This window comes from Mirounga leonina, unplaced genomic scaffold, assembly GCF_011800145.1.
Source record: "Mirounga leonina isolate KUSES-001 unplaced genomic scaffold, KU_Mleo_1.0 Mir_154, whole genome shotgun sequence".
Lineage (NCBI taxonomy): Eukaryota > Metazoa > Chordata > Mammalia > Carnivora > Phocidae > Mirounga > Mirounga leonina.
Genome location: NW_023270389.1, coordinates 31,807,379 through 31,829,309, shown reverse-complemented (window position 1 = coordinate 31,829,309; position 21,931 = coordinate 31,807,379). Strand labels below are relative to the sequence as shown.

Genomic DNA, 21,931 nt, shown 5'->3' with positions numbered 1-21,931 from the left:
TTAAAAAAAGAAACAAACTTCATTTGAATCTTTCTAAAGTTCTTATTCATTAATTGAGGATTTTCAGGCCTGTGATGTTTTGGTCTGAGGAGGTTGAAGTATAATCAGATTAAGTCTCCCTTCAGTAAAAATTGAGCAAATTCCCTAGATCACCACTAAAAAAGAGTCTTTGGGGCAATACACAAAATGTTACTTCTCATCATCCTAAAGTATATAAAATCAAGAAATATATTTATTCACTTAAAACAATGTCTCACTGGGGCGCCTGGATGGCTTAGTCGTTAAGCGTCTGCCTTCGGCTCAGGTCATGATCCCGGGGTCCTGGGATTGAGTCCCGCATCGGGCTTCTTGCTCATTGGGGAGCCTACTTCTCCCTCTGACTGCCTCTCTCACTCTCTCATTCTCGCAGACAAATAAATAAATAAAATATTTTTTAAAAAAAATGCCTCATTGAGCAGATCAATATAAAATGTACCCTATATCTAGCAGTAGGTGGTTTGAACATTTTTGTGATTAGTGCAATCCATTTTCAAAGCTAAGGAAGCCAGGAGACTCTGAAAGTGAGCCATTAACTGTCAGCAGGGAGTTAACAGCTCAGTGCACGAGAAACCCCACTGTTGAGGCCTCAGGTGACCGGGATTTTCATGGTGCCTCTTCTGCCTGCAGCTGAGCCTTCTCTGATAGGGACTTATCCTCATGACCAAAAGCAGCCAGCACGCGATGCCTCATTTAATCCTAACCACTAGTAGAGGTGTAATTTCCAATCTACAGGTGCCAAAACTAAGGCCTGAACAAGTTAACGAATCATTAACTAAACAAGAGTCATGCACTTCATCGAAACTCAAATCCTTGTCCTTTTCTCTAATATACAGTCTTGGGTTTCGTTTCCTAATTTGTAAAGTGCAACACTTGGAGACTGTTTTTAAGCAGACCACCCTACCTGAAAATTTTAGAAATATTAACATTTCTCAATTGTAAATGAGTGTTTAAAATAGGTACCATTACAAATGATTTATAAAAACACAAGTTTTTCATGAAACCAGCTATACCCAGGGAGCTCGGTGGAATTTTTGGAAGAACAGTTCGGGGGAGCAGATGAGGAATGTAAATGGGAAAGAGATTGTAAATCCGCTCTATGTCCCTAATGGGATCCAGTATGTATTTATTTTTGCCATTAAGTCCTGTGAATGCTAAAGATATTAACAGCTGGTAGTATGTAAATTATCCCAATTTGCTGCTTCTTGAGGTGAAAGGTTGTTTGTATTTGGGCTGATAGAACTCCATTGCCACCTAATTGCCATTATAAATGCTCTTGAATTATAGAAAATTATAGAAACCACTATAAGCACCTCAATTTAAATATTTATTTGCAGAACCTTAAGTAATAGCATTGAACTTCACATTCACCTCGTGGGGTGAGCTGAAGAGGTACAGATTCTATATAACTGTATAATTTGTCTTCTGCCCTGAGACAGAATTCTTGTCATGACCGGGGAATATGGACCATTGCTCCTTTGAGGAAGAAAATGCACACCTTGTTAAAGAGGCATTCTGGGACGTAAAGAGCCTGGGATGCATTATGAGAACCATGAAGGTGATGGGCAGATACATAAGGGCAAAACATCTACGTGGCTACCTGTTAGAATAAAAGAGTAGGCTGTGTCTTGATTATTGACTTACAGAGCACTGTTAGCCAGAGTGGGATAAAGCAAGGACACCATCTTAGGTTCAATTCCTTTTTAAGGATCTGTTCACTGATTTATTCATTCCAGTGAACCCAGATTGCAATCAGCATCACAAACTCCTACTACATTCTTCGTTCAAAGTGAGGTCCAGATTGGGGTGCATGGATCTCTAAAGCTTTCCTCTCTAGCTGGCAAGTATCCCAATTATCACCTGGCTCTCTCGGGAGCTGCTCATCAATTATGGTGAGGTGTCTGTTTTTGCATTTGTTTAAATTATGCCACGTAAGTTATCAATTCAGTTCAAAAAATTTTGAGCACCTATGATAGGTCATGAACTCCGAAGTTGACAGAGGAGGAAAAGATGGTATATTCTGTTTGAATACAGCTTTGCAAATATAGAACAGTATGGATCTTGAAATCCTACATTAAGGCAGAAGTATAGATGCCCTGAATTGTAGGAATCCATGGCGGAGAATATGCCAATTAGAATTTTTGCTACATAAAATAAAAGTATGTTCTTATAAATAAACGTAGTTAGACTTTATAGCATTTTCTACATATGCAGTTTTGTCTTTCTTGATTTTCTAGTGGTGGTGTAGGATAACTGTCTTGCATCAGACTTTTTATATAGGTGGTCATGTGCCATTGCAATGAGACAGCTTAAGTGCAATTCAGGGGCTCCTGTATCACCATCCTCATCAACTGGCATTTATTGAATTCAGGCACTATAAATAATACTTATATCCTTTAAAGATAGTGGAATATGTGGGCATGTTTTCACATAAATAATGTTGAGGCCATTTTTTTCCATCTATAAGAAAATAGGAACTCCAATGGTTTTGAAACTTAGTGTCTCAAAAGGAGTATAAAAACAACTCTGCGGTTCTCCATGGTCATGGAAGCCTTCAATCCTCAGGCAATGGGTGAAATGGGAAAGGCTTCCTTAGTTTGCTACTAAATGTTCCCCAGGGTCCTAAACACATTATGGCCTCCTTTATTCCAGCCAGAGGCAAAGGTACCAGTGTGTTTGGGGAACCGGGTTTAAACGCCGTGGCATCCAAAAGGATTAGCTACTTGTACTTGGAGATTAGCAAATGGATGTACAATTTTTAATTATGCATAAATTTCAAACTTTCTATCAAAGTCAAATTGTGCTGATGTTAGTCAAACCTAATCTAGACATTGATTCAAGAACCTGCTGATGGAGTAAAAAATACATGGAAACTTGTTAACAAGAAGTACAATTATCTACATCTCAGCAAATAAGGCCAGGGTGTCATGTAATATGCTGAGCTCAGGCAGCCCAGAGCCAATGAAGATCTCTTTCTTTTCTTCACCATTAATATTTACAGTTGGAAGCAATACATGGCTGCAATCTAAGTGCTGCACCTAAAAAAGGAGTTGTTGGCTTGCTACCTTGTTTCCTGACCCTGTGAAGCCCTGAAACAGCTACCTTCTTAATCATTGCCTGATAACATTGTGTTAGCACGAGAGGGTAAGCACATGGCTGTTTTATACAAGCAACAACCCTGGGAGATTTTCTGCATTGTTTAGTTATTTTACTTCTTGATAGACATGCTGGGGTGTTAAAAGCATAGGACTCAAAGTTGTGAATTATGGGTCCTTTTCTTTGTTCTCCTGCTGATTTTTTTAAGGTCTATGCAGGCACTGTTTATAGAAGCACCTGCCCCCCAGACACCTACCGTGTGCTAGGCACCTTCCGAGAGCTCACAAAGCCCTGCCTATCCATCAGCCGGCTTTACTGAGGCGAAATCTTGCATGCAAAGTCCTAACCAAAAAGATTAAGCAAACATTGATAAGCAGGGATGCATGGCTCGTTAGATAAGCACTGTACATAGTAAGAGACCTGAAAGATAAAATCACCATTATTATTCTACTCTCTGTGTGTAAATATGTCAGCTAAAGGTAACAGAGTTGAAATTGAGGGTAGATTTGAGGTCACCGCCATATCGTACATTACCTAGGATGCGTCTGTGCATCACTGAACAAGCTCTGACAATTTGGATGCTAGGTCTGCTGCTTAAAAGCCATGTGACTTTGGACAAATTGCTTAAATCATCTTTTAAATAAGGGCAATCATCTCTGCATCATTAGGTTGTTGTGAAGATTAAGATGAGATGCATGTAAAATGCCATGAACCTATTAAATCCCCCGATTTTAATTACTTTTCCTTTTTCCCTGTGTATCACCTTCTAGTTCCAAAGTATTTTACAGGTAATCCCACTGTAGAAATGAACCAGATATCAAGAAGATTGATTGCCCAAATAATCAAAACCGGGGTGTCATCTTCCCGGTAGAATTATGTATCTATTCTACATTCCCGAGACTAGGAAAAGAGCCCTCAAAAATCCTAGCAAACAAATGTCAGTAAAAGATACAATGAAACCACGTGATGGAGGACCAACTTCTATGACCCACTTAAGAATAAAGATGCCTTTTAATGTGGAGGTGGTGTGTCCTCAGGCCTCCCACACGAAGGGGAGTGCTTGGCTGAGTGGAGCTATGTTGTGACTCCTTTTCTCTTCCCAAACTTGTAGCTACTCCTTGTGTTGTTAAATCGCAGCAGATGGCTTCCTTTTACACCCAGTGCTGTCAGTGGAATGTAAATGCATCTCCCTCACAACACTGAAAATACTGAGGCTGTGTGTTTAATCTGTGCTGTGCAAGCAGGATGACCCTGAAAAGAACATGAGTACTGAGCACGTTTGGAGGATTGGCATCCGTCCTTGTAAACAGAATTGGGGAGGGTCTTTCAAGCCTTGTGACTAATCATGGTTTTCTTCCTGAGGCTCTTAACACAGTCCTATCCCTGAGGACAAGTAATCTAAATGGTGATTGAATAGAAAAGATACAGACCCAAGGGAAATATTTTTTTTAAAGCAGGGAGAGGAGTGCTATTCTGGGGTGTGGGAAAAAGAGGAAAGAGATGTACTGCATCACGACATTGAAGAAGCTTCATTTATAATTTGAATTCTCAGTTCCAAGTCTCTTGGAGAGTTTAGAAAACAAAAATTTCCTTTTGATTCAGGTTATTTAAGTTAATAAGAAGAATATTCTTCTGGCAGTCACTTCAGAATTCAGAAAAAAAAATGTATATCATTCCAATGTCAATATGACACAGGATATGAAAAAATGCAATAATCAACAAAGATTATCCTGAAAAAAAATCTCCTTACATTTTGAGAATATTAATAGTAAATTATAGAAGTAAAATATAATCAAATACTTTAGCTGGGTTATTTCATTTTTTCTTAAATTGATCTACAAACTGGGTAGGAAACAGAGAATCTGACCTTCTATTTTACTAAAATACTAAAAAAAATCACTAAAAATTAGTCCATGACAGAAGGAGAAGAGGAGTCTTCATGTGATTTCTCCTTTGAGCCTTTTGTAGGAAAGGAACAGAATACTTGGCACGTCCAAGTCCTGTCTTTTCCGGCAAGGATCTCCTAAACTATTATTTCAAAAGATAATGCAGACATTTTTAATATTATAATTAATGTATATACTTAGAGACCCAAAGGTACAAAATAACCATCTCGGCTACATTGTCTGATCTAATTTTATAGTAATCTATTAAGTTCTGTGGTGAATTTATACCTAGAGTTGGGGTAATTTTAATTTGGCTATATTTTTAAACTAATAGGAAAATGCTGTTAGACTTTATTTTTGTCTCCCCAAAAAAGATTGCTTTACATTCCTCATTACTAATATAAACATATCCTTTTCTCCATTTGTGTTCTTGGGCATTTAGGTGGACTGTTAACAAAGTCAAACATAAGGTTTTCCTGTGTGTGTGTGTGTGTGTGTGTTTTAATCTTGCCAATTTAAAAACCTACAGACTTTTACCAAATGGCTTATTTGGAATTTGAAAGCCTGACTTCTGAAAGAATTCTTTATTTCTAAAACTAAATACTATTTTATTTTATTTTTTTATTATGTCTAAATACTATTTTAATATAAATCTTCACAATGTGAAGTTTCCTATCTTTGATGGCTGTAAGATACCTTGGTGTTTTAAGTTGCTTACAAACTCATAAATTTTAGTAATGTTCACTTGGGCTCTGACCAGTCTCAGTTTCACAGTATCCATCTCTTTTTAGACATACCATGTCTCCAACTATTTTGGACAGAGAAGGCTGTGCAGTTAAAGGACCCCCATTAAAGCATGCTATGTGTCTTTCATCTTGCACTAGGCAGACTTTGAAACTGAAAGTCCAATAATTTGATGTAAACAGACAATGACAATCGAAATGGCTACTTAGGAGATTATTTAAGAGAAGGTGCAGGGTAGAGACATTCATCAATGAAACGCTGGAAGAAAGGGTTTTTATTTCTATGTTTGCTTTTTAAAATAAGAATAGAGTAAATGATACCATAGATTATATGAACAAGGACTTCAATGACAAGCTGCCCGAGTAAAAGTAACATATTTTACATGGGTGACTTGACGCCACACTTTATCACCTCCACGAGGGGAAGCCAATTTGAGTTTGGTCAATAAAATACAACCTCCAGAGTCGGGCCCCGGGCACAGCTGACCGTGTGGTGGAGCCTGGTGACTTGGCATCCCCCTCGGCTGGGACACATCCAGAGGCGGCCCTGCTGCCCACCTGGGGGATGTCGGATGTTTCGGTTCTGTTCGACTCATAAACACTTCTACAGGTATGTCAGGAGGGATGGGGCCGGTGACCCTTCATGCTCTGGTAATTCAACGCAGGTCTGAAGCATAAGCGGGACTGGTTATTGCAAAGCTGGATTTACTGCGGTCTCACAACTGTTGAAAATGGAACTCCATGAGCTGCTGCAAGGCAGGGGTGACGGGGGCATCTCATTATAGGAGGCGATTTTCTTCCAGAGGCTGGGATTTACTCAAATGTAGACTTGGACCAAATAATTTTCTGATAAGTTGGCCATAAATCCTCAGTAAAATAAGCTTGGTGTTCTCAGCATATCTATTGGCTTTTTGATCATTTTTATGGCTTTCCTTTTGCTGGTCAAATTATCCTTATATGCTCCTAAAGCTCCTCTGACATGGATTAAGTCAACACAAACCAATAGACCTTCATTACTTTGGCAACTGGTTTTGATTTGGGGGCAATAAATACAATGACACAGACTAGATTACCTTTGCCAAAAGGATATGTGATAAGCCCTAAGGATGTCAGGGATCCGGCAACTCTTTTTCCTGCATAATGTGAGAAGGAATTAATAGCAGCTTTTGGACCAACTGAAGGGAGTTGGAAAGAAGAAAGAAATCTGATAGAGAAAAGAGCCAAAGTGCAGCTTTTAGGTCCAGAATGAAGATGCCCGTGGATCACGGGAAGGTCCGTGCAGGCCGGCTGTGTGCCCAGCACTGTGCTAGGTGCTGGAAGACAGGGTGAGGGCCAGATCGATGAGGAAGCTAATATATGATGTAAGCCATGAATATCTTAGTGTCTACTAGGGGAGATAAGACCAGCAGTGGGAACAAATTTACTGGGCAATAAACATAGAGAGAAGAGAGAAATCAGCAAGATCCGGAACAGCAGAGGAAGGTAGTGGAAAAGCAAGGTCTACAAATTTGGCATTTGGAGGAATTATTTGCATTATAAACATTACTTTAAAAAGTATTTTATTTTATTTAAAATAAAAATAAAATAAAAAAGTATTTATTTTATTTAAAAAGTATTTTATTACTGTTCCAAGTTTTTTTTGAGGGGGGAGGAAATGGAAACCTAAAGAAAATCAGAAAAAAATAGTATAATGAACACATGTATACCCTTCCCCCAGCTTCGACAACTTTTTTAACATTTTGCTACTGTTGTTTACCTCTGTGTATATACACGCACATTTTTTTGCTGCCTATTTAGAAAGTAGGTTGCAGACATTTTAACATTTTATCACTATTTCAGCAAGTATCTCCAAAGAAAAAGACCTCCTTCTACAGCCATAATACTGGTATCACATTCAAGAAATTTGTCATCACCCCACAGTCAGATTTCTCCAATTGTCTCAATAAAGTCATTTATAGATTTTGCTGTCAATGCAGGATACAATCAATTGCATTCAGTTGCTAGTTATCATGTCTTTTTAGTATCTTTTAATCTCAAAGTCCCTCTGCCTTTGACTCATTTGCTAAATATTCTCTTGCTTTTGAAATTATGTATAAAAATCAATTGACATATGTATCAGTCACCTTCTAAAACCCATGCATGATGGCAGAGATGGGGTATAAAGAAATTGAAACCCTTTTCTGCCCTGCAAGCCCCAGGTTGGTGAAGGTCTCTTGGCATATAAATAGAAAGAGAAGCAAACATTTGAAGCGGATACATGTGTAATAAGGGGCACAGGTCATTCGCACTAGGGGAGACCCAGCAGAGAATATACATGAAATTGCTCCTGTGATTCTTGCCCCCTCCACTTCACTGAGGGGGGAGAAACAAAAACCATCCTGGAATGGTATCGAGGTGGGTTCCATGCCCAGGCTGGGTAAACACTTTGCTGACAAATGTGCTGCTATTCCTCATTCTACTTCTGCATTTGTGGCTCTCCATAAGCACACAGTCCTCCCTAAAACTTCTCAGGCCAGCAGGAAATGTGCCAGCACCCCAGCCATGCTTCTTGTTCTTCCTGCCACTGGATCCTGGTGCTGCCCTCTGCCTCCAACACCTTTCCTTGCCTCATTCTTCCAGTGACTTCCTTTGAGAAACTTCAAGGGCGTCATGAAGTCCACCTTCCTTCTCCTTTTCTTTTCTTTGCACTCACCTGGGACATCACACCTCTCTCATGGAACTGTGGTTGTTTATATAGCCTTCCCAACCCCCAGGCACTACCACCAAATAGTGAGTTTTTAACAGACAGTGACGATGCCTTTGAATTCCATATGCCCAGGACCTAATATGCTGCCTGAAACTTGGAAGGCATTCAGTAAAAATTTACTGGGTGAGTGAAGGAACGCATGAACAAATGAGCAAATGAATTTCACTACCAATCAACTTTCTGGCCTATTTTTTAAAAAGATTTTGTTTATTTATTTGAGAGAGAGAAGGGGAAAGCATTAGCAGAGGGAAGGGGAGAGGGAGAGGGAGAAGCCGACTCCACGCTAAGTGGGGAGCCTGATACGGGACTCGATTCTAGGACCTTGACATCGTGACCTGAGCTGAAGGCAGACGCTTCACCAACTGAGTCACCCAGGCGCCCTTTCTGGGCTATTATACAGAACTCTTCTTATGACTGAAAAGAATTTAGTAGTGCATGAAACAGAGCAATGAGCATTACATGTGTGGGAGTCAGTAACAATTGATCAGCCCCTTTGTGCAAAACACTGGACTTTGTATTATTGAAAAGTTCCAGAGTAAATAGATACTCATTCCTTACTGTCCTAAGGGGAGGGCCAGAATTTGGCCAAACCCACAATGAGCGACAGGCGCACATTCAAGTGCACACTACATGGTGTGTAGACCCGGATACAGCTCGCCTCACATGTATGGTGAGTCCTGGCTTTGCTGTGTAAGAGACTCTGTGAGTAGAGACACATAGGCTTCCCTGGGGAGGCTTTGCCGAGTGCAGAGAAATTTCCAGTGGTGTTCTAAAAAGAGGCGAAGTAGGATTGAATAAATGGCACGTTTCAACATGGAGAGGTGGCATTGACAAGAGCAGATGATTCCTACCTGAGAAGGGGCAGGTAAAGAGAGTGGCTGTGCCCGGATGCAGGGTGCTAGTCGGGCTGTACGTGATGATGTCCTTCACAAGGAAATGGGGGGACATGAATAAAGGAATGACTTAAAACTTAGCAATTTAGGTTTGGGATGGTTACATTTGATATAGTAAGCTCCCATGGTCTTCCATGCCAGGTAAGCAAGGTGGTGTACTTATGAATTGTTTATTTGCTGTTTATTTTTTTATAGGGCTGGCTGGATGGTGTAGATTCTAGGGGGAGACACAGTGGCTAGAGGACAGGTAAAAGAAAATCCGTATATAACCCCGGCTGTGACTGGGAATGCAGAAGAGAAACAGCAGAGTGGTAGGGGACTCGGGTCTGAGCAGGTCTGACGGAGTGGTGAAGAGGGAAAGCACATCAGGACTGACACTGACACTATGATGTTAGCAGGTCCCGATGCTGTGTCATTGACAGGCGGAGTCTTTAGTTAACAGCCACTGTTCTCTGGACTGAAGAAAGAAACGGAAGAAAAAGGGAGAGGAAGTATGATTGTCCACCCACTTTTACTGCGACCAAAATGGGCTGAGATAATGTCCAGTGGTTCACCTAACAGAGACAAAAAGAATGTTTCACACGTAGCAAAGGATAACGGGCGGCTGCTTGGTTTTTTTTTTTTTTTTAATCATCTCTAGCAGCTCCTGCTTGTGCCACCAGATAATTTCATCCTGGCTATAAGGGGTGGGAAAAAGGTAAAAACAGACAGATTCTTTGTGGCTAATTGCACACAAAGGAATAATATCAACTGTCTTCATGGCCCTCTGGCTCCTGGGCTCTGTCGTTCCTCACCTGCCCCACCAGTGCTGACCGGCAGCCCCCCAGCGACGGTGCCCACCCTGCAGCGGGAGTCTGAGAACAGGTTACTTCAGTTCCTCCGCCTGACATGCGCTGGGGTCTGCATTTGGTAAGAACCCCAAGAGGGAGAAGTCCTGTGTGGATGAAGTCTAGAGCTCACTGCATGCTGCTGGACAAGCCCTTTAGCTTTCTGCCATAGGGCGGTCATTGCAGTGTCTCTGTGGGACGGACTTTGTTCCAGGCACTGGGAGACAGATGGGAACAAGGAAGACAAGCATCTGCACCTCGATGGAGCTTCCATTCCAGTGGGGAGACGGGCACGAACCACATAGATGTCGCGGGGTGCTGTGTATTAGAGAGAAATAAAGCTGATTGCAAATAGAGGGTGATCGGGAGGGCCTCCTTGAGAAAGTGAGAGGAAATGATCATCCCTCCCTAGTTGGGTTGTTAAGAGAATTAAAATAGTTTCTGTGCACAACATCTGGCAAACCCCTGACCCTGGGCCGGCAGAAATGGTAGCTATTATCTTGGAACAATAAATTTACAAAAAGACATAATAAACTCTTGACTGTGGGCTGCTGGGATTTAGTCCTTGTATGAGACAGAGAGAGAGAAGTTTTATTCATAAGGCCTGTGCTCCTAGGAAAACGATTCTATCACTTACGCCACCCGCTTAAGGAGAGAAAAATGCAAAAGCAGTGTCTCCAAACTTTTAGCTTCCTCTGTGCTCCTGCCTAAAATCTGACATCTTAAGGACGAAAGAGGTTGGAGACATCAGGACAAGAATTACAGACCCAGGGCCTCAACCAGCAGAGACAGAGTTTTGCTCACCTCTGTATTTCTAGCTAGCATTCCATTGGTACAGAGTCCGTGCTCAATAATTATTTGTTGAATGTAGGAATAAGTGTGTCCTTTTGTGACCAATGTCACAATGCATTTCACATCTCAGAATAATCGAGCTCTTTCTCTTAAGGTCCACTGGAGGATGCACGCTGTTCTTGGACTAATGCATAAAAGAGGCTGATGGTTTCAACCAGAACATCACACATGAAGCCTTCTGCTAGATCCAGGTCTTGTTGCTCCTCTATCTCCCATGGATCCACACCAAATTTCCACAGTAGCTATTCCAGACTTTTCAACAGACCAGATACGGAAATCACTTGGGAAGTTTCCCTGGACAGCACCTTCCAGTGCTGGGGTTGGCCGAACTCTCAGCTCAGCCTGGTTTTTCCATCCCCAGACTGTCGTGACAACCCCCAGTCAGTACGGCCCACAGGGAGTGTGATTACATGATGAGAAATAGTGAGAAAGACTTCATGTAGGAGTCCTTTTTCCAGGGAGGGATTTCAAACGCTAAGTGCAGTCTTCCACAGTCCTGCGAGGGAGCTGGAGCTCACCGTCGTCTGGTCCCCAGGAATCCCCAGGGAGAGCATGAGTGTTTCTAGGAGAAGCAGAGCAGGGGATGAGGAGGTGGAGCAATGCCAAGGAGAAAATGCTTCTCGGCTTGCAGTTTAGACACCCTGTCCCTCCTCTGTCCCCTGACGCTTGCCCCCTGCTCCGAGGGAAAGGTGCAGGAACCCTGTGATGTCCACCCTTTGTTCACCTTACTAAGCCTTTTATTCAGGGAGAGGAGTGTCTGGCTGAATCACCTGCTCGTTGTGCCAGGACACTTCCTAAGTCCTCTCTTTTGGCTTTCCCAGACTCTATTTCCCCCCCTTATAACTGTAAAGTGGACAGTGTATTTATGATTGGAAATTGGCTGCTGCAGCAAGTTTAATTTTAAAAACAGAGTTCTGGCAGGTATTCAGTATTACTATGGAAATGGCTGTTTCTAGCTATTCACTGATAAGCTATAGTTCAAGGACGTAAGTCTGTGTGGGAGGTTTTTAACATCCACCAAACGGAAGACCTACTTGTTGAAATAGTAATTCACAAGCACTGCTCTCCTCGGTCTTAAATATGGAATGTTCTTCTGGGTGTTTTTGTTGTTGTTAATTTGTGGGATAAGAGCTTAAGCCATGTCCTCATTTTGCTTTGGATACATAGTTAGGAGTGACATATTATAACCAGCTTTTTAAAAACACATCTTTAAGGTAATTTTCCCATTCTTCACTAATTCTCATATTAGTACATAATGGCCTCACTTAGCTACTCATGTCACACAAAACAGCACAAACTAGTTTCAAAAACTCACATTCAAACATTTTAACTTCCCATCTTAAACTGCCTCTTAGGATTTTTACATAACATGTATAAGTGAACTCTAGGAAGGATTGTAAGTAGTTCACTCCACGTAGTGTTTTCCAGGAGCCAATGTTAAGCCGCAAGCATCACCACTGTTTAACCACAAACGTACTTTTTGCTGATGTTACAAAACCCAGGCTCGAGAGAAAGACGTTCTAACAGGTGGTAACTGTAACATCAGTCCTTGACTGTCCTTGCTTTAAGGCAAAGCTTCAATATTTTCACTTGGAAATGTGAGATCAAGTTTCCCGAGAAACTCTAGAATGTTTTCTCTTTTTTCCAGGCTCCAGCCAATGTGTGTATTGTTTTCACCTCCTTCTGAATGCTGTCACCGGCCCTAAATATTGTGACAGGCAGATCCTGATGCTGAGGACAGAAGTGGTCTCATTTCTTATTCTTTCCAGACAGGCCAGCTCATTTTGTGTTTTTAAATTAGGTGAACTGTTCAGCAATCAATTAGTGAGGGGCCAGTGGATCCTGGGGCCAGGGTGATAATGTGCAGGCCCCCTCCGTCCTCACGCTCAGCCCTGAATGCTGACATTTGCCAAAAGCCAGTGTGTGGCTGGGAGCAGGACCAGGGACACCAGCCAGGGAGCGGTCACTCCGGGTAATGATAAACTAGAGCCACGACGAGGATTGAGTCCACACCTCGTGAGCCGCTCTCTAAATACCCGAATGCTATAATACTCGGACCAATTCTGAGACCTGGTGATTCCTATCCCCACTTTACAGGTGGGGAAACTTAACCTATCTGTAAACTACACCAGGTGCGAAACTGCATTTAAACCCATTTCTGTTTGTTTAGCAAGTGCATACTGTTTCCAGTCTCCCTTCAGAAGAAATACAGTATTAAATTCCCTTTAAAGAATTAAAAAGGGTGGGGGGGCACCTGGGTGGTGCAGTCCGTTAAGTGTCTGACTCTGGGTTTTGGCTCAGGTCATGATTTCAGGGTCCTGGAATAGATCCCCCCATTGGGCTCTGCACTCAGCTCGAGTCTGCTTGAGATTCTCTTTCTCTCCTTCTGCCTCTCCACCTCATGCTCTCTCTCTTTCTCTCTAAAATAAATAAATTTTTTTAAAAAGGGGGGGAGTATGCTTCCAGCATATTCCAGCATATTCTCAAGTGAAAAGAATCAAAATAAGGCTTGACAGTTTCCCCTCAGAATTCCAGAGTGTACCCTTGCCTTGGGTCTTATGTAGGCTACAACCAGTCAGTCAGTGTTTCAGAATGAATCCTCTTTAGGGGGGAAAAAAAAGGAACACCTATTTATTTTATTCTGCAAACACAGAATTCAAAGTAATTACAGTTTCAATTAATCACATGTAAAATATACATTTTAAAAAGATGTAAACATAATAACTGAATACAGATTGTAGCATGTCATTAAAAAATCATCTTACATGAAAGGTGTAATTAATTTGGGGTCTATCTTTTCAGAAGAAGGTTCCTCAGAAGTGCAGTGTGAGCGCACAAGCCAGCTGGGCAGGCGTGGCCTGACGTCCACGCTGGTTTTCAGGACAGTCCTGCACTTGGAGGCCTTCATCAGTCCCCAGCAGCTTCAGTTATCAAAAGATCCATTCCGGGGCTGTGTATTTTAAGCACAGTTGAAGAATAGCAGAGCAAAAAAGGCCTTTCAACCATGGGAATTCAAAAGCAAAGGGCCCTCAAGAGGCGATTTCAAAACCCTACTCATTCAGCTTTATTCCAAAGCTTAATGACATGCTCTATGTGATAGAGTTAGGCGAACTGTTTCATCAATACCTTTATCTGGAGCTCAGAATTGCAATATTAGGTTTTTAGGTTGGCTCCCTTGGCCATATACCGCAAGGTACTGAGGGAGTGCTAGTTTATCTTTTATAAGTAAATAGACTTAGGGAGGATGAGAAATGGCATAGAAACGGCCACTCATATTTTTATGTGTTGAGAACTTACCATAGGCCATGCTTTGGGTTATTTTGCATTCATTTTGTTTCCTTATTCCCAAGGAAGACGACACAATTTATTGGACAGATTTAGATGAAGCCAACATGGAATAAGAGTGTACATTATCTGAAGGTCCCTAGATAAAACCAAGGGTTTTTGCTGGTCGGATTCCATCTGTCCTTCTCAGACTTTTGACCTCTCAAGGTCAAGTCTATGGCTCTATTCATTTTTCCCAGCCCACAGCTATCTTTGCAGATATGAGATGTAATGACTCACAAAAGGACGGCCACACATTATGGCAGGAGAACTCCCCCTGTAGCGGAGGTAAACCATTTTGCTCAAAAACTACAGACTCCTGTGATTCCAAATTCTCTATTTAACTCCTAAGCTCCTATAACTGAGGGATGAAAAGTGGTTACAACCCAGAGTCTTTTTACAGCAATGTGAAAAGTGGAGAGCGGAGAGGAATTATGTCTGTCTACCAGCACAACATACCTGAATGCTTTCTGAAACTAGCTTTTCCCAAACTGAACTTGTCTTCCCGCACAAACCTGTTCTCTCCTCCTAGGTCCCCTGTCCCAGCGGAGGCTGTCCCCAGCCACGCGGCCATCTAACATGGAAGCATCAGCCATCTTGTCTCTCTTCTGCTGTTCCCCAGTCTCACACAATCTGAGAGGGAGCAACTCTACCTCAGAAATCCCCCTCAACCATTCTTTTCCTTCAATTCTCATTCCATTGGTAAAGTGAGACCTAGGTCATTGCTTGTCGTGACTAATAAAATAAACTCCTATTTCCCCCACCTTCACTGTCACCATCTGTCACCCTGTAACCAGAGCCAAATTAATAAAACACAGATCAGATCATATGATGCTGATGCTGCTTAAATTCCTTCAATGCCCCCCTCTGCCCCTCCCGCCCCCCACCACTGACTATAGGACAAAAACCTGAATATCAGTGGGTACTTAAATTTCTTGTAAATTTAATCTACTTTACAGTTCTATCTCTTGCCAACTTTTAAAATCCTTTCCCAATTCAAGCACACATTCTTGGACAATATTTTCAGTCACGTTGGATTTCTTACACTTGCCCCAAACTCTGAGGACTTTTATGTTCCCTTGCCTTTTTTTTTTCAAGTTGTTCCATCCAAATAGAATTTCCTGCTTGAAATATTTGTATGTCCTCTCATCCTTCAATGAACAGTCACATGCCTCATTCCAATATGACTCCACCTACACCCCAATAGAGTTCGTTTATGACACTATCATAATCTATATTTGTAATGTATTATGATCATCTGTGCATATGTGTGTGTGTGTCCCCTCCTCTTCTCTCATCACCAGAATCTGAGCTCCAGATTCCAAACTTTGTGTAGGTTTGTTTCTTAGGTTGTTTTTTGTTTTGTTTTGGGTTTTTTGCCTTTTTCTTTCTTTTCTTTTTCTCAGATTTTATTTAAAGTCTAGTTAGTTAACATACAATGCAATACTGGTTTCAGGAGTAGAATTCAATGGCTCATCACTTCCATACAACAACTTTGATTTATCTTTGTGTGTTTATTTCCCAGCTCAATGAGCTCAATAAATATTGTTGGATGAATGAATAAACCAATGAAGCACATTTGCGCGGTAGTGAGGACATCCAAGATAACACTATGAAGAGATACAATATTGTATTAGTTGCGTGATTCTTTAAACCAAGGCACATTGAACAACAACAACAACAACAAAGACTAAGGAAAGTAAAGATATTTAAAATTCCCTAGGATGTTCAAATAAAATTCCATAGATATCAGTAGCTTGGCTTGGTAATGCGGGGTTAGGTCACAGAGAAAGCTAAATGGTTTAATCCCACTCTTACTGTGATAGAACTATTTCTTTGAAAAGCAGTTAAAAAATTCACATAGTGACTGCTTCCTACCTTTCACATTGCTCTGCAACTAAATCACAGACGCATGTTACCCAATGCTCGAAAGCGCTCGGCAAACCCAGCGGAAGGAATATTAAAGAAACCATTGTGTAGGAGCAATGCCCCTGAGATCGCAGGATCCGACTCCTCCTGACAGGGCTCTACGTGCAGCTTTCTGTTTTAGATGTTTGGTGCGACATTGAGCTCCTATGTTTTTACAACAATTCAATTGTCACATGGAATCCAAATCAAAGCAATGACTATGGAAATGGCCTGCAGGACCAGCACGTTGCCGTCCCTGCTCTGTCTTGGGATCTTTCCCAGCTAATTTAATTTGCTTCTTCTCCCCCACCACCTCCCACCAAAAAAGGCTGTAAAACAACTATTCCTTCAATCCAAAACCAGAGCTTCTGGCAAGGGAGGGAAGATACTGTAAATAATGTGTTTGTACAGATGGAGAACTATTTTACAAATATACGTGCGGGGATATCTTTTGCCCTTGATGTCATAGGAACGATCCCAGTCACAGAGATGAAGACGCAGAGTAAATCAAGCAGATATTTCACGTCACACTTTCTGCCCCTTGACCTTGGCTGTTACATCTATAGTCATTTTCACATGACCTGGGAATAAGAAAAAAGCTTCCCTTTCATACCTTGGTCTTTTTACAGTACTGAGCGGCATCGGCGTTCTGGTTGGTTTTCATTCCAGGGTAGTTCCCATGTCCTAAACATTTACCTTTTCTCTATAACTCACCTCCCCATTATTTCACTCCTTCCAGTTGGCAGACGATTTGATCTCGGACATTTTCGCCGCCATTGGCTCAGTGACGTCCGCCTTGCTGTTGATCCTTTTTCTGGTGGTGGTCGCTTCTGTGGTTGCCACCCACAAAAGGGCAACTCAGGGAACCTACAGCCCCAGCCGTCAGGAAAAGGAAGGCTCTCGAGTGGAAATGTGGAGCATGATGTCACCCCCTGCTGTGGAGAGGCTGATTTAGGAGCATTCTGTCTCCCTGAGAAAGAGATCCGCACACTGTGAATGTGATGACCACAACTGAGCGTCTTTCTGACCTACCTGGACTTACCAATTTACAACTGGGGTTTCACTGAAACCGTGGGAAGGATTCCTTTGGCCACCTTAAAGACCTTCATGGTTCAACCTGACATCATCGTTTTACTATATTAGCCATTCAATCACAGAATAATGTTTTTGTGCTGGTAATTTCAGCCTCATAATTAGCAAAAATATCTCCCAGAGGACAGTGCCTTCTGGGAAAGCCTCCAGTGCCTATCACTTAGCCTTTTTACCCCTGGCAACTTGGGGACACCTTTCTTAGTTTGCCCATTAGCTGGCAACTGCATTTTTTTTTTACACAAAAACTACAAAATGCATTTCTCACTCTTTTTATCATGTGGTGAAAGGTTTTAGTTGTATAGCTATGATGAGATGCACACTTTTGCCCTTTAATCATGGACTCAAGAAAGCCATGGGGATGATCTATATGTTTAAAAAGTGACCCAACGTCAACTAATAAAAATGGAAATGTGGTTATTCTCCTGAGTATTTTTTGTATTTTGTGATATTACATGTGACAAAAGTAGCCTCTAGTTACATTTGAAGAACCTTCTTATGAATTAGATCTTTTACTTATTTATTTATTAAAGATTTTATTTATTTGACAGAGAGAGACACAGCGAGAGAGCGAACACAAGCAGGGGGAGTGGGAGAGGGAGAAGCAGGCTTCCCGCGGAGCAGGGAGCCCGATACGGGGCTTGATCCCAGGACCCTGAGATCATGACCTGAGCCACCCAGGCGCCCCTGAATTAGATCTTTTAACTACATCATGTCAAACATTACGTTTAAAGTCATTGCTTTCTTTTTTTTTAAGATTTTATTTATTTGAGAGAGAGAGCGAGCGAGCACGAGTGAGTGAGAGAGCAGGAGCAGGGGAGCAGAGGGAGAGGGAGAAGCAGGCTCCCCACTGAGCAGGGAGCCCGATGTGGGGCTCGATCCCAGGACCCTGGGACCATGACCTGAGCCAAAGGCAGACGTTTGAGCGACTGGGCCACTCAGGTGCCCCTAAATAAAAGTTTAAGATATATGTAGCAAAATAGTATATAAATAAAAGTTTAAAATATATATATGTATATATGTGTTTATATATATTTGGGATATATGCTTTAAAATTTAATGACATGAATTTTAAAATCTGCTGTAGAGCAATCCATCTTCCTCAACTACTGAAGGACATCATTGCAGAAATTGTCCCTGTCTCTTCCACGTCATCAGTTTTCGCTCTGGTCTGGATCATCCCGATAGCACCAAACATGCTGTCATAGTTCCTATGATGTAAAATTCTCTCCTGTGGCCCACTTCAGTTACCATCCGTTTCCTCCCCAGCCCTTTCAGCAAAACATCCCCCAAAGAGTTTTTTTTGTATTCTCTGCCTCTCCCTCCTTTTCCCTCCTTCTCTCTTGAACTCAAACGAATCTGACTTTTCTCTGCACCCCCTCCATGAAATAGCTCCTGTCAGGGCTGCTGATGACCTCCATGTTGCCAAACACAGTGGTCAGTCCTCAGTCCTCAGCTAACCTCTCAGCAGCCTTTGAAACAATTGTCACTCCTGTCTTCAAATACTTTCCACCCAATGAGACACCATTTCATCTTGATTTTCCCCATACTTACCTGTCTGGTTTCTCTCCGTCTCTCCATCGTCCCCCCTCATCTCCCTGACCTCTGCTCTATTTTTTTCCATACTGATTATCACAACTTCTCAAATCCTATACATTTTTGCTATTTCCCCTGACTAGAATTTAAGTTACATGAAGACAAAAACTCCTTTTCTTTCACTGCAACAGACCCCACCTGGAACAGGCCCAAAACAGAATAAAATTTTCTGCATAAATGAACAAATAGTGAATGAATGTTGTGCGAATTTGTACCTGCCACCTGCAAATCCCAGAGTGCCCAAGGTTTGTGTGGGCTGTCACTGGATGCTCCTGTGGCAGCTAAACTCTCGTAGCTTTATAGCCTAACGTCCTCATCTCCCGTGTGCCCTGCGCTTCTAATATCGCTTGGTTTCAAAGATGGCAGCAGCCATTTCTCTAGTGCTCCTTTGCATCGTGACATTACCAGCCCATCCGTCAAGAGGTGGAGTCAGTTTGCCTGCCCCTTGACTCACGGCTGGCCTGTGATCTGTTTGACCGAGAGAATGTCACAGAAATGATGCTGGATGCAGGTTTTTTCCTCCTCTCTTGGATGGACTGAAAATACCACGTGGAGGGAGAGGCCCAGCTGTGCCAACCATCCCGGCTGAGCCCACTTCCAGCCACCATGCCGCCACCAAGGTGTCGGGCGGCGTGTTATACGGCAATCAATTCCAGAGACACAATTATTCACACCGAGGAGGCAAACATAGGAATATGGCGACACACAATACTTCTCTGACTCTGATTCCTTTGTTTCCGAAACTGTTGCCCTGGGAAAGACTGGACTATGCAGGATTCATCTGCATAATAATAATAATGATTAGTAAACTATTAATAAAAGATGACCAATGGATGCCTGATTTCTCTCCGAGTGGAAAATAAGGTGAGGATCCATTAAATCCAAACACAGCTCTGGGTGGCGCTGAGGGTCACGGTCCTTCCAGGGCAGCTGTTGGCAGGCTTTGGGGCAGGGGTGCAAAGTGGACACAGCCGTCCTCCTTCCTGCCCTGGGTGGAACCTGGCTGAGGGCAGCCAATGGAAAAAGCACATCTGGTGTGTGTTTACAAGGAGTGACAGGAAGGCGCCTTCAAATGGCCCCTCACGTGGCTCCTGTAGCCACAGTGAGTGCAGAGAGAAGCAGGAAATGACAAATGACTGTAACTTAAATCAGCTGTCGAATCTGCCCGTATTCTACTTCCTTAAGTTACCACTGCTTACCAGGTCCTCTCTGGCCCCGGGTAGCCGGGTAGCCGTGATTATGATGATTACCAATTCGTATTAGCGCCAGTAACTGCAGAGTAATTGTAGAGGTAGAACTAGAAGGCACCATTCTAATGATAATTTTGATTATTGTAATGATAATGAGGGATCCTATAGGGAGCTCAGCTAAGGGCCAGGGCTGTATTTACCTTGCTACGCGACATGCATTATGTTTCATTTAAAACCTTAGAACAGCTCTTTGAAAGAGGAACTTTTATCCTCATTTTAAGAGCCTCTGGAGACAAAGAAACACACAGTTTTAAATTTCTGATCTGCCCCATCCAGGTGACATGAACTTCGCCTGAAAAATGGGAATCCTACTTCTGTCTCATGGGCATATTATACTTATTAGTGTCAAACGCTTAGCTATGAGTAGGCACACGATGTCTAGCGTTCATGATTATTATTCAGATAAGGTGGGATGTCAGCAGGACAAGTGGCAAGCTCAGTTTCTCCCACCTTCTATTCTGCTAAACAAACCATGTGGGTAACCATCTTCTTCCCCTCCCTAACACCCATCCTCTGATGTATTTGTAAAATTAGCAGGCTTTGTGCAGAGAAAGATTACTTCTCCACGTCATTCTCCTACCTCAGAATTGCTCTGTGATGGCTCTCCCACCCGAACGAAGAAATCACTTCATCTATAAGACTGACATGAATTGTACATACTGCTTGTATGTTCTCAATAAAATACCAGAAAATAAATCAAAAGGTCTCAGGTCTCTCAGTCTCCCAAACAGCTGATGATAAGAGTAATTTTTTTTAAAGTTTTGCTTTACGGAGATGACATTTTTTAAATTTTTTATTTTATTTGCCCAGGCTTTTAGGGAATACCCCTTATACCTCTTTTGTTAAGGAATCACAATCATCTACAATCATCAAGAGCAAGAAAGATTGACCCATGTGTTTTGGTATAAATCATCCTTTTAATGATTAGCGACCCAACTTCACCTGGGTATGATTCAAACCGTGAAACTTTCCTTAATTCTGGAGTGAATATGACCTTTCACATTTCAATCTGCTTCCAGCAAAAGTGCAACTTTATTGCTGTGCATTGCATTGAATAGTGATGACAAAAGGGCATGTTTCCAATTTAAGCCCATTCTTCTGTGAATTGGTGCCCAGGCTTCGCTTGACATGGTTCCAGAAACCTGGGAACAACATTCATCAAATATATTTGGCAGTCCTAGCCTAAGGACAGCTGCTTTAAGAACCAGTCCCAGAGTCTCCTAATATGTTGGGTGACGAGGTGATAATGTCCCCTTGAAAACCGCTCCCAAATCCACATCTTCCAGCTCTAAGTGGAGGACCTCTTGGAGATGCTCATGGTTTACAGCTTGAGGCTTTAAAATCAGAGCTCGTTCCGGGCTGAAATGAAGCAAATCCTGAGTGGAAACAAGTATATGTGTTGTTAAAAGTCCCCAAAGCACACAGGTGCTCCAGAAACCTGTGGCCACTCAGCCCTTCCTGTCATGGGTTTGGATATGTCAGTTCATACGTTAATTCATTCAGTAACATGCTCACCATCCAAAAACCTTTTATTGCCACAAGATAACATCCAGATCAGCTTCCCCATAACAGAGATAATTCAGAATACTTATTTTACCAGGTCAGGCCTGCTTTTCTCAAAAGGAAAGAAAGAAAGAGAGGAAGGAAGGAAGGAAGGAAGGAAGGAAGGAAGGAAGGAAGGAAGG

At 42.1% G+C, this 21,931-nt stretch overlaps 1 protein-coding gene across 3 annotated transcripts in view; it reads left to right on the top strand.

Annotated features, from left to right (window-relative positions):
- The window catches only part of CRB1 (crumbs cell polarity complex component 1), a 152,453-nt gene extending 135,187 nt beyond the window's left edge, over nt 1-17,266 (top strand). For all 3 annotated transcript variants that reach the window (XM_035009536.1, XM_035009537.1, XM_035009535.1), the window contains one exon: nt 17,051-17,266. In XM_035009536.1, the coding sequence (XP_034865427.1) occupies nt 17,051-17,266 (216 nt within the window). The remainder of the gene's footprint in view (nt 1-17,050) is intronic.
- The last annotated feature ends 4,665 nt before the right edge of the window (nt 17,267-21,931 follow it).